General features: G+C 42.2%; 1 protein-coding gene across 1 annotated transcript in view; it reads right to left on the bottom strand.

Annotated features, from left to right (window-relative positions):
* Positions 1-1,990: 1,990 nt before the first annotated feature.
* Positions 1,991-12,327, bottom strand: part of LOC149326790 (uncharacterized) — a 58,888-nt gene continuing 48,551 nt past the window's right edge. Inside the window, exons 5-12 of the mRNA XM_089564674.1 lie at positions 8,664-8,726; positions 6,819-6,909; positions 4,078-4,264; positions 3,701-3,943; positions 3,267-3,438; positions 2,646-2,728; positions 2,249-2,394; positions 1,991-2,128 (exon numbers count right to left, since the gene is read on the bottom strand). Of these exons, the coding sequence (XP_089420800.1) occupies positions 2,393-2,394; positions 2,646-2,728; positions 3,267-3,438; positions 3,701-3,943; positions 4,078-4,264; positions 6,819-6,909; positions 8,664-8,726 (841 nt within the window). The 3' untranslated portion in view covers positions 1,991-2,128; positions 2,249-2,392. The remainder of the gene's footprint in view (positions 2,129-2,248; positions 2,395-2,645; positions 2,729-3,266; positions 3,439-3,700; positions 3,944-4,077; positions 4,265-6,818; positions 6,910-8,663; positions 8,727-12,327) is intronic.

Below are 12,327 nucleotides of genomic sequence, written 5' to 3'. Positions count from 1 at the left end.
TTTGTCACATACCGCAGCGCGGGCCTTTTTCTACGCGCCAGTCGATTTCTCTCAACAATCGGGAGTAAATGTAATTTTGCTATGAAAAGGCTCATGTTCTTGTCTGGAGCAATGTTTTGAGCGGCCGATTTCTTTCACGTTGAAGAGAATAATTGACCCGTTTCCTGAAAGCTGTGAGTGCATTTTATTTATTTTGATTAGATTTATTGGGGTTTCAACGTCCCATAGTGACTCAGGCTATGAGGGACGCCGTAGTGAAGGGCTGTGGAAATTTCGGCCACCTGAGATTCTTTAACGTGCACTGACATCGCACAGTACATGGGCCTCTAGAATTTCGTCTTCACCGAAATTCGACCGCGGCGGCCGGGATCGAACCCGCGTCTTTCTGGCCAGCAGCCGAGCGCCGTAACCACTGAGCCACAGCGGCGGGTATTTTTATTTATTTTATTCACAAATACTGCAGGCAGCAGCGCTGTTCAAGGAGGAGAGGAATTACATGCATTGCAGCAACAGTTCGGCAAACATATTTCCATTTGAGCATTCAACCACAGATGAAGTCAAACAGTGCCACCGATATGTCGAGGGAAAAGTATGAATTCTGCATAGAAGTAAGGGCAAACTCTGATAAAAAAGTGGAACTGCAGATGCATTCACCATCATGCATTTGCTTGCTGCAGTTTTCATTTCAGGAAGTTGAGGTGTACAGCCTATAGGCTGTTCGTATGGTGGGTGTGGGGCCACTTGGGCAGGAAAAAATGGCTGAGGCTTAACTTGGTTAAGCCTGGAGAATGCGAAGCATCATCGTGTCGCGTAATTTGGAGGCGCACAACCACAGCGACGGCGCGAGGTGGGCCCCCGTTTCTCCACTGTCGTGACGTCATCAAGTCACGTGGTGTGATGTCATGTATCACGTGATTTGGAGGCGCACAACCACAGCGACGCCGCGAGGTGGGCCCCCGTTTCTCCACTGTCGTGACGTCATCGTGTCGCGTGGTGTGATGTCATGTATCACGTGATTTGGAGGCGCACAACCACAGCGACGGCGCGAGGTGGGCCCCCGTTTCTCCACTGCTGTGACGTCATCGTGTCACGTGGTGTGGCATCATCGTGTCACGTGATCTGGAGGCGCACAACCACAGCGACGGTGCGAGGTGGGCCCCCGTTTCTCCACTGTCGTGACGTCATCGTGTCGCGTGGTGTGACGTTATGTATCACGTGATTTGGAGGCGCATAACCACGGTGAAGGGCCGAAGTGGTAGCTAAAGTAGTATGCTTCGCATAAAATCGGCAGCCCCTTCCTGGTTGTGCACTAGGAAAAATCAGGAAGGCATTTCCAAGCACACACTATCAGACCTTCTCATGGGAATAGGTGAGTAAAGCTTGCACATTCTTCATGCATAAGCAGCTGTGTTGAGCATTAGTCTTGGCTTTATTTCTGTTTTTGAAGTGTGTGGACAACAGGAATTCACATTTGCACTTCCCATGCAACACAGCAGCAATGTGACTCAGGTTTTTAATCCATGTTAGCAAATGGAATGTTATAGGAAAAAAGTTAGCAAATGTGTGTGACAGAGTGGGAAAAGGAGTAGAAGGATAAAAAGCCAGGACTCCATGGGCATAGTCTTGCAACGGTTTATTCACAGAAAATAAACTGCAGGCAATGCACGGAGAATAGTTTTCAAGGTTGCAACCACAGCTGTCATCTGTGCGTGCACAGATTTGAATCATAGCATTGGAGAGAAGTGCCTGTTTTTTGTTTAAAACAGGTTACCAAAACAAGAGCTACGCAAAAAAAAATGAAAAGCACGTAATTCTCTGATCATGCATTCCGTACTCTGGCCACTTTGCCAGCTAAGTTCTCAAAGCCCGAAACGTGAGTGGTGCTGCTTCAGTAGGGCTGAGATCTGGGCGAGTTGGTATGCATTCATACTGGTGTCGTTGTCCCGCCTTTTTTGCGCTGTTCACCAGTATGAGTGCTTCTTCAGTGCTTCTTCTTTCGTAGGTTTTAGGCCATACTTCGCCGCAAGTGTGTCATGTTGGCGATGCGAAGCAGCATCCTCAGCTGCAGAGTATGACGGCCACATGTTGAGGCATTCCAGCACGGCATTGATGAGAGCAGGCACGTATCCTTGGAAAGAAATGAAATCTAACATGAATGAAGAACGTTAATCCTCCAAGCATTATAAGCCTTCACTTTGTAAAGAAATGAGTGGCGAAAACTATGTGTGCCTTTGACTGTGGTACCTACCATAGCTTGTTGGCTCCTTCACATACACCACCGTCCATTCCTTTTCTCCTCTAGAAAATTTTTGTGAGCACTTGAGAGCCCCATCGCCATCACAGACCACAGCTCTGTCACTGTTGTGATTGTAGTGTATTGCAGCAAGTCGTGTTCTGCGTACAAAATGGGCACAGAGCAGTGTTCTTGTTAACAGACAATCACTGCACTTTCAGAAAAGATTACTCAGACATTTCACAAATATTTGCCTTTTCCTTCAAGGAAATATGCATTTCCTAAACTACTGTACTTTGTGAAGGCAATGACATGAACAAGGCCACTAATGTGGAAGTAAGGGTGCTACTACATGGCAGGCGTGTTGCCTGCACTAAATGTTTTTGCTGTGTGGCAGCAGCATGCAACTCACATTGAAGGCCACTGAGGCAATGTGTAGAAAGGGCTGTTATGGCAGTGCTTCGAGCACCATCCACAAGCCAAGCAGATTTGTGCCTGCATGGAAAAAGCCTCTCACAGGGTAGGGCTATTGCGAATGCACAGAAGTGTCATAGCACGCTCCCCTTTTTAATGATTACAGAAGGAACCACTAGCTGTCACGGGGTTTAATTGTTCTCATAGATAGCTGCAGTACTACAAAAATATTGAGGCAACCGAATCACACCTTTGTTGGGGTTCTGTTGTTCTTCTTCATTACCAGCTGAACCTAAATATATTTAAAGACCTACATTGCAGAATTTTAGTTCTCTTTATCTGAGACGCACAGTTCTCATCCCCCAGAACACAATAGATTGCAGCCTATCAGAATATATTTCTTTTCTACATTAATAGCGGTGCCAACACTCACTGTAACTGATCTGGATTAGCAGCATTGGTTGCGTATCCTATTATACTGCATCTGTGAATTTGATCCCATTACTTTTCTCATTCTGCTGCTGCATCGCCTATGGAGGGCTTCTACTGGTTTGGAAGAATGTGATTGGTACGACTAACACAGTGAAATACAACTGGGAATACATTTATGTAACATTACCTGGATAGCATTCCCTCATACGTGAACTTGCTGCTCTTCGGTGCGAAATGTACCAGAAAACCATGGAAGGATTCAAGTCCATACGTTTGTGCATTGTTTGAAGCATGCACATTGTCACGTAGGAAGTGTGGCGCTGCCAAAATCTCCTTTAGTTTCTGAAATGTGGGTGACCCTGAAAGTAAAGTTAAGAAATTTTAGCTTGCAGGGTAAATAAATATGTGACGCATGCAGAGAATGGCTCTTTAAAATACTATGCCCTGAAGGTAGTACTGAAGTGAAAACAAGAACAAAGTGGAAAAGCAGAAATTAAATGGGAGTGCACCGAATTTTGGTGAAAGAGTACGGGAGTAGCGCAACTTTACAGCAGTGATTGGTTTTCACATTGTTTCAGCAGATGTAAAAAGAAGAGTTTATTTCAGTGTTCAATACCGTACCTTCAATGATCCAGTCGCGTGGTTCCACTTCACCATGAAAACATGAAGGGTGGAGTGGATTTGGATGCTGATGAACATTGACGATGTGCCTGAGAATGGACAGCCACCTTGCACGAAAAAGTTCTTCTTTGCCGTCGCTGGTAATGGCACACCAGTAAAGGTGTCGAACTATGGTTCGTCTCCATCCCAGCACAATCTCGTGCTGTCTTGCGCGTCCTAGTGCAGCTATCTTCTTTTTCAGTCCTTTAAGAGAGGGTTCATTTTTATATGAGGTACATATCAGAAAATACTTTTCTATGTGAAGTGTTGTTGGTGTTTCAGTGTGGCTAATTAGTAATAGCATTTCAAGCGACACTGAAGATGTTATTGAGATTTACCTTTTGCTATGTGCCAGACATCAAAGAGGTGGCTTATTGAGGGATGGGAGCTTTTCGGGAACGACTTGACTTCAGTGTGCCGATCAGTGGTGATGCTTGAAATCGCCACACCTTGTTTAACGAGATAATCCAGCCCTCTCTCCAAGCCTGTTTTCTCCATCTTGTTACTCGACGCAACTTCAGTGGACTGCAATAATAATGCAAAAGTACTTTGTGAGCCTGAAAGAGGGATGCTGTTTTCCCAGTTGAAAACATGCCCAGAAAAAGCTGTGCATGCATATGTGACGCAAATGGTTTATGATGGCATATGATAACCAATTCTATTGAAATGGTTATCATATGCCATCATAATAAATCTGCCAGTAATAATTTTGTGCCATTGCTGAGTAGGTCAATAGGTTGCTTGGGTCTTCTCAGACCAGAACAAACTTAAAGGAGTATACAGACATCGTATTTTGGTGGCATGTTTCCTTCTCTGTAATGATGCGTAAGAAACTACTATGCATGAAACACTATGTGGTATTCGGCTACGATGGCTAAATAATTTACATTTCAACAGCCGAACGATGGCTGTGACGTCTAAGAGGGGTTACATGTCACGTGAGGCATGGGAAAACTGCGATATAATCGCTCCTTCATCGCATTAATTCACTACAGTGCTGAAGCCAGCCTTCCTAAAGGGCCGGAATGACAACGAATGCAGAAGCACCGATTATTGCAGTTTTTCATGCATCACATGACCTATATTACTCTCTTTGACATCATAGCCATCGTTCGACTGTTGAAACCGAAACAGCATGAGAAATAAGTTCGATTATAAATTATTTATCAGTCAAAGAGGTATACCACGTGGCAATCCATGTATAATAAGGCCTTACGCCTCATTACAAATTTTCAAAAGTTTCAAACATTACAAAAGTTTCTAGTTATTATATTTCGTATTTCATTACTTCATGGACGCCTACCGAGCGACTGGAAGATAGCCAGGGTTGTGCCAATACACAAGAAAGGTGACCGTGCATTATTACAAAATTACCGTCCAATATCACTTACATCATCATGTTGTAAACTAATCGAACATATTATTGCCAACCAGATTAATGAATTTTTAGATGTGCACGCAGTCCTCTCTAATTTCCAGCACGGGTTTAGAAAAGGATACTCAACAATTACACAACTAGTGACAGTTATACATTCACTCGCTTCATGTCTTGATAACAACGGCCAGATTGATGCAATATTTCTTGACTTCAGCAAAGCTTTCGATAGAGTTCCCCATGACAAACTGATATTAAAACTCAGACGCATTGGCCTCCCGGAAATTTTGATCATATGGATATCAAATTATTTAACCAATCGCTACCAATTTGTCGCAGTTAATGAGCAACAATCAGGTTGCCTTCCAGTCGGCTCTGGCGTGCCTCAAGGAAGTGTGCTGGGGCCATTATTATTTTTATTGTATATTAATGACATTACCACTGAACTTGATCCGAATGTGCAAATCAGGTTGTTTGCGGATGATTGTGTGCTCTTTCATGAAATAACTTCAATTGACGACCAAATCCATCTTAACTCCTCTCTTGCTAAGATTTTTGAATGGTGTGAAACGTGGGACATGCAACTTAACACTGATAAGACCGTCTTTCTTCGCTTCTCTCGCAAAAAAGCTCCTCTTTCTTTTAACTACAGGCTAGGTTCGTCGCCTTTGCTGGAAGAGACTAAATATAAGTATTTGGGTGTCACACTTACTAACACTTTATCATGGAATTTACATATAGATAACATCTGCTCTTCTGCACTCCGCAAACTATACTTCTTAAGACATAAGCTTAAAACTTCTCCCCCTAGCGTAAAATTACTTGCTTACAATTCACTGATTAGACCGAAACTCGAATACGCATGTGTTGTCTGGGATCCGTTTACTAAACACAATATCACCCGCCTAGAAAAGGTACAGAGAAAAGCTGTAAGGTTTATTTACTCTAAATTTTCCCCGTATGACTCACCCTCTGAAATAATGCAGGTTAATGGTATTCAATGTCTTGCACAACGAAGAAAAAATTTACGTTTGGAATTTCTTTACTTGCTTTGGAAACAAGAATTAGCTATTAACCCTGCCCCATATCTGTCGCTTTCAACGTCGAGGTATACACGCCACCATCATCCTAATTCTTTGACGCCGTATTTTGCACGAACAGATTTATTCAAGTTTTCATTTTTTCCTCGCACAGTAACGGACTGGAATGATTCTTTATTGCCTTTCGCCACACTTTGATGTTTACTAACTTTGTTATTATTGTTTTGTTTGTCAATTTACCCACCCTGCTTGGACCTGTATAAGGTTTGCAGTATTCAATAAAGAAAGAAAGAAATAAGAAAACGTGTACCCAAAAGTTAGGTGTCTACACTGCTTTGAGAACCTTGATATATGGCTGTGTATGGGAATTTGAGTCTTCTGTCGTAATTTAAGGATCAAAATAAAATTCAGACCTTAAGGCATGCTCAATAGCTTAAGGGAAGAAGTTGGGATCAGCCCAATGCTCATAAAAAAACTTGTATTTATACTGCTTTTCAATGTGCAAGAATGCAGTGTGTAAATTAACGGATGAAAAGCAATGTGTCTCCTGCATTCACAATCACTGGCATAGATAAACCAACCGTAGTCTAATAAAATGAAAACATCCGGTGAAGATGCTCGGTTCATTTGAAGAATGGCACCAAAATATAAAAGCAAGCTCTACCTTGACAAGTTCGAAGTGCAGGACTTTGTTGAGGGTGGTGTCCATAAGTGTGCATGTCCCAAAGCCTGCAGAATGGCCTGGTGTGTCGCATCTGCCATCGCAGGATAAGCAGCGTGGCTGGCCTTTGATTTCATTAATCAGTCTTTCTTGTTCAGAGGTCCATACCTAAAAGGCAAGAAGAGTCCATTGCTAGATGCATTGTGCAGTAATGAACGTAAACAGAGCATATCTGGAGCATTTCTGCCACAATCCAAATAAGGATATCATTCAATCGATCGATGAATGAGTCTGACAAATCTACCAAGGCTCTCACATGCACATGCAAACTGAGGAATAGGCTATTGTATTTATACTTCTCGAGCGGCAAAATGCCTCGACGCACTCAATGATTGAAGGGAACTTTGTCATGTACGATAATTTGACCACATATTTTTACGCGGATGGTTTTGTATGATTTTTTTTCAGGTGCTGCATGTTAGTGCACTTTTTATTATAGCCAGTATTGATGATCCTGAAGACGAGGACGAGGGGGCAGAAAAATACCAACAGTAAAGAAGAGGAAGCGCGCGTGGTGCGGACTATCGAGGAGAAGAGGAGAAAGAAAATCGAACATTGGAGGGTGCCAGATCATGTGGGGAAGGCATGGCATGTATCATGATGAGTCTCATCCGTGGAGACCGAGACCGCAAATATGGTGACCTTAGACCCGTGACGACTGGTTGTTCCCGAGAATTAGACTCCGAGGCTGGCATGACAGACGCCATTGGCAGCTCAAGAAAAGGGCGAGATGTATTGGAAGCGGTCAGCGGACCTCGAACGAGTGCTTGTGAGTTCCTTTTTGGAGGACTACTTCAATGCGAGTGACCCCGTAAAACTGTTTCGCGAGTTTACGTTGTTGCAATGTGTGCGGGAAGTGAGCTTTTCATGTACTTATCGTACGACATCCGTCGTTGACTCTCTAGAGGTGTGTCAAAGCTTGTTGCGTGACATTGTGGTGCCTTGCATTTGGCTTCCTTGTTCAGTATATAAAATGTCCCTTCTGTGTTCTTGCTCTGCACTCTCACCACAAGCAGTGGGAGCCCACTCGATAGCTTGAGGACAGTAACATCTCACAATTATCCTTAAAATATTTATTTTATTTTGTCTTCCGAGGCTTCCTCTTGCTTGCACTCCAATGGTAAGTTGCTTTTGCTCTATTAAAATCCTGTGGTTCATGCCTGTACGCTTTTAAGTAGCTGAATAGATGTTAGTGTGAATTATGTGCACAACAGTTCGATTTAAACTGCAGCATTAGAGATTACAACTATCAATAGTAACACAAACCTTCTTCACAGCAGGTAGAAGGTAACAGCGCTGAAATTGAAAGTACTGCGTCTTCTGTAAGGCCTGCACACCCATAATTGACATCATTCGGATCACATTTGTAGGGCTGCTGCCAGAAAATAGAATGGCCGAACAGAAGAGGACGTTGCCCAAAGGCTTATTGCTGACCATCGGCTGGCTCTGCCACTTTGACGTGTGCGCATTCACACAGGTGATGGTCGCTGTAATCATCGTCCCTGCTGTGGTGATGTCAACACTGGAGTCTGCAGCTCCACATATACGGCAGATTTGCAAAAGTTCTTCTAGATTCGTATGAAACACAATGTACTTTCTTTCGGCGGCTTTGTCTCCTGGCAGCACATCTGCTGGAAGTACCCTGCATAAATATTTGTAAACACATTTAGTACATTTTTTTATTTGCACCTTTCAACAGAACGACTTCACTGAGAAGCAAACTTTATGATGAATAGCAACAGAGCTGGAGGCTTGATAAAAAAAGCCGGAAAAATGCAGTACACTTACTCGGAACCACTGTCATCTGCTACTGTTTCGTCACAAACATATGAGGATGCGTTGGTGCAGTCACTGCAATTTAGAAAGTTGATTACTCCAAAATGCAGACTAGAAAGATAGAATCTGCTGGCATTTTTTTTTCTATTCAGATACATATGGTGTATAACGCACTCTGGGAGTGTTACCGTGATATAAAGTAGGACACATTCATTATGACAGCAAAAGCCAAGGCCTGTAAAATGAGCTATACGCATAGATAACGACGTGCTGTTCAAGTGATGCTAGCGTATTTCACACTCATGCTATACAATATGCGCCACAGTATTCCTGTCTGCCAGTCCATGTTACCTTCGATATGACTTTTTTGTTATCATATTGTGCAGGTGAGGAAGAAAATCCAAACTAGAAAATTAGACGTGTCGAGTAAAACAGGCACTCTTGAATGATGTTGATTTCCCAGCACTATTATTTATTTATTTATTTATTTACAGAATACCTGCGTCGCCTCGAAGGCATTATCGCAGGGGAGACAGTTTCAAAACAACGTATTCGTTTTCACACAAAAAGCAACAAGAACATTAAGCGAAGTTAACATCAAAGTAAAACAAAACAATAAGTGAACATTATTAAAGGTAACAGAAATCTTGAACAATAGTAGGAAAGGATTAGATTGTCAGGAATACAGTCGACAGTAAAAATCGCGATTATCAAAGACTGAAACACACTCTTCCGCAGCAAATTCCAGTCTTTCACAGTTTGTGGAAAGAATGATTTAGAAAAACTGTTTGTGTTAGTATTGTATTCGCGCGCCTTCTTGGAGTGGTCGTGCCGAGTCGAGACGTAAGTTGGTTCCAAAAGGTATTTACGGCTATCAATGCCTGTTTGATTATAGAAGATGCGGTGGAAGAATTTAAGTCTCAAATTTTTTCTTCTGATGTTTAACAGTTCCCAGCCCAGCAGTGATTTTATCTCAGTGATACTTTGGAAGGGGTTATAATTATTGGATACGAAGCGTGCAGCCTGATTTTGGAGTTTTTCTATTGCCTCAATCAAGTATGCCTGATATGGGTCCAAAATAATGGAGGCATAATCGAGGATAGATCTGAAGTGCAAGAAATAAAGTGTTTCGTGAACATCTTTTGATGCTTATTTGAAATTTCTACGAATAAAGTACATATTACTTGTCTTAGATATTGACTGCTGTATGTGTGTGTTTCATTTAAGAGTCTGCATAAAATAAACACCAAGGTACTTGCACTCTGAGACGCTTTTTATGGTTATGTTTTCAACAATGTATTGTGTAGGAAGTTCGGACTTTTTATTTGAAAAATGGACGTGATTACATTTTCTAATATTCAGATTCATTTGCCAACGCTGACAACAATTTACTATTTTATCAAGGTCGCTCTGCAGGATAGATACATCTGATGGTGAATTTAATTCCCTGTAAACAACGCAGTCATCCGCAAATAGTTTTATGGAAGACTGTATGCCATCTACAATGTCATTTATATATATCAGGAATAAGAGCGGCCCCAGGACACTGCCCTGGGGCACTCCTGAAGATAGGGTTATGTATGATGAGCTACAGCCATTCAGAACAACACACTGTTTACGATTGTTTAAGTAATTACATAACCAGTTATGGGTTTTATTATGGATGTTCAAAGAGTTTAACTTGATACTTAACAAGGGGTGCGAAACTGTGTCAAACGCTTTCTGGAAATCTAGGAATAATGCGTCTACATGTTTATTCTTGTCGAGGGAGTTACTTACAAAGTGCTGAAATTCGACTAATTGTGTGTTGCATGAGTGCCCATTACGAAAACCATGCTGTGAAGCAGTAAAAAAGTTAATGGATACGAGGTATTTAAATAACTGACTGTACAATATATGCTCAAATATTTTACAGGAAACTGAAGTCAAAGATATAGGCCTATAATTTTCCACCAGTTTCTTGTCTCCAGATTTGAAGATCGGATTGACAGCCGCGACTTTCCAGTCCTGTGGAACAAACCCAGTTTCGAGCGAGGCTCTGAATATGATACAGAGATACTGTGCAATTATGCCGTGACATTTCTTTAGAATGTAGGGTGGGATTCTATCAGGACCCATAGATTTAGAGGGGTCCAGTTCTTGTAAAATACAGTCAATACCATGTACATCGATGTTTATTTCAGGCATGCAGTGATCAGAGGCACAGTTAGGAGGAAGTGATGCGGTTGTGGCAGGCATCAGTCCCTCAGAAAACACCGATTTAAAGTACTGATTAAACATTTCAACCTTTTCAGCGTCTGTCTTTATAGTGGTATCATTCGATTTAATGCGGGAATGGAAGTGTCATCGGTTCTACTTGTCTTTACATATTTCCAGAAGGCTTTGGGGTTTAGTTTCAGATCTGTGTTTAACCGGGCAAAAAATAAGCGCTTCGCATTCTTGATACCTAGTTTTACCATCCGGTTCGCATCCTTTAAATGTTGGCGGCTGAGGGAAGTATTACATTTAGAGCACTTTTTGTACGCACTTCTAGCTTTCCGTATTAACCTACGTACATCCGAATTAAACCATGGTTTATGTTTTTTCCTTAGCCGCAGGAATTTTTTAGGGACATATTTCTCTAGGAGTTCCAATACTCTCATGCGAAACGCGAACCATAAATGCTCAGTGTCGCTACTTTCTGAGAGACGCTGAAAGATTGGCAAGTACGATACTAATTCTCCCTGGATGGCGTCAAAATTACCTTTCTCGTATATAAATACCTGCCGTAGGGGTTGCAGACGAGTCCGTACAACTGAAATGTTTAAGTTCGTTATCACCGCATCATGATCACTGAGGCCAGGTTGCGTAGACAAATTGGTCACAACGTTGGGGTCGTTACAAAGTACTAGATCTAATGTAGCCTGTTGTCTAGTAGGAACTAAAACATATTGGGTTAAATTATTCAGTGTAATCAGGTCACGAAAAGTTTTATTAATTCGTGCTTTATTAGTTATTGCACCTTTGGAAGTCCATGTCATCTCAGGGAGATTAAAATCGCCGCCCAGAAAAACGGTATCGGATAGCATTGATAAAAGGTCAGCAAGATTATGAATTGGAGTTTCATTATTATCGGGTGGACGGTAGAAGGATCCAAATACTAGTCTATTTCCCTTTGGGAGGCTCACTCGACACCAAACGGATTCCGCAGCACTGTGAAATTGAAGTTCCTCGCTAGGCAGGTCGTTTGATATTAAAATAAAGATGCCTCCGCCATGCCGATGTCTATCTTTACGGTAGACAGTAAACCCCGGTGGGAATACTTCGCTATTCATAATTTTTCTAACCAGGACTCGGTGCCTAGTACAACGTGCGGCTGCACTGTTGCTACCATAGAGGAAAAAGCGTCCGTCTTATTTTTGATGCTTCTACAGTTTACCAAGAGCACCGAAAATTCTTTCGGTTCAGCCACGTCAATGATGTGGCTTTGATGTGTGTTATCTGCATGTCATTCCCCGTTTGAATGCGCACGCGCTCTCAATAAAGCAGGTTGCCTCGTGTCGAAGTCCCATATATATGTGTCGCCATTTATAACTGCCTTATCATATTTTAGTTGTACACGGATTTCCTTTCTATCTCGTTTTTCTTTTGTATAGTTCCAGAGAAGATGCCGTTTTTCCTGGACAGTGCGACTAAA

The sequence above is a fragment of the Amblyomma mixtum genome, chromosome 10, assembly GCF_055824585.1.
Source record: "Amblyomma mixtum isolate Tamu chromosome 10, ASM5582458v1, whole genome shotgun sequence".
Lineage (NCBI taxonomy): Eukaryota > Metazoa > Arthropoda > Arachnida > Ixodida > Ixodidae > Amblyomma > Amblyomma mixtum.
This window is presented reverse-complemented; position numbering and strand designations above follow the sequence as displayed.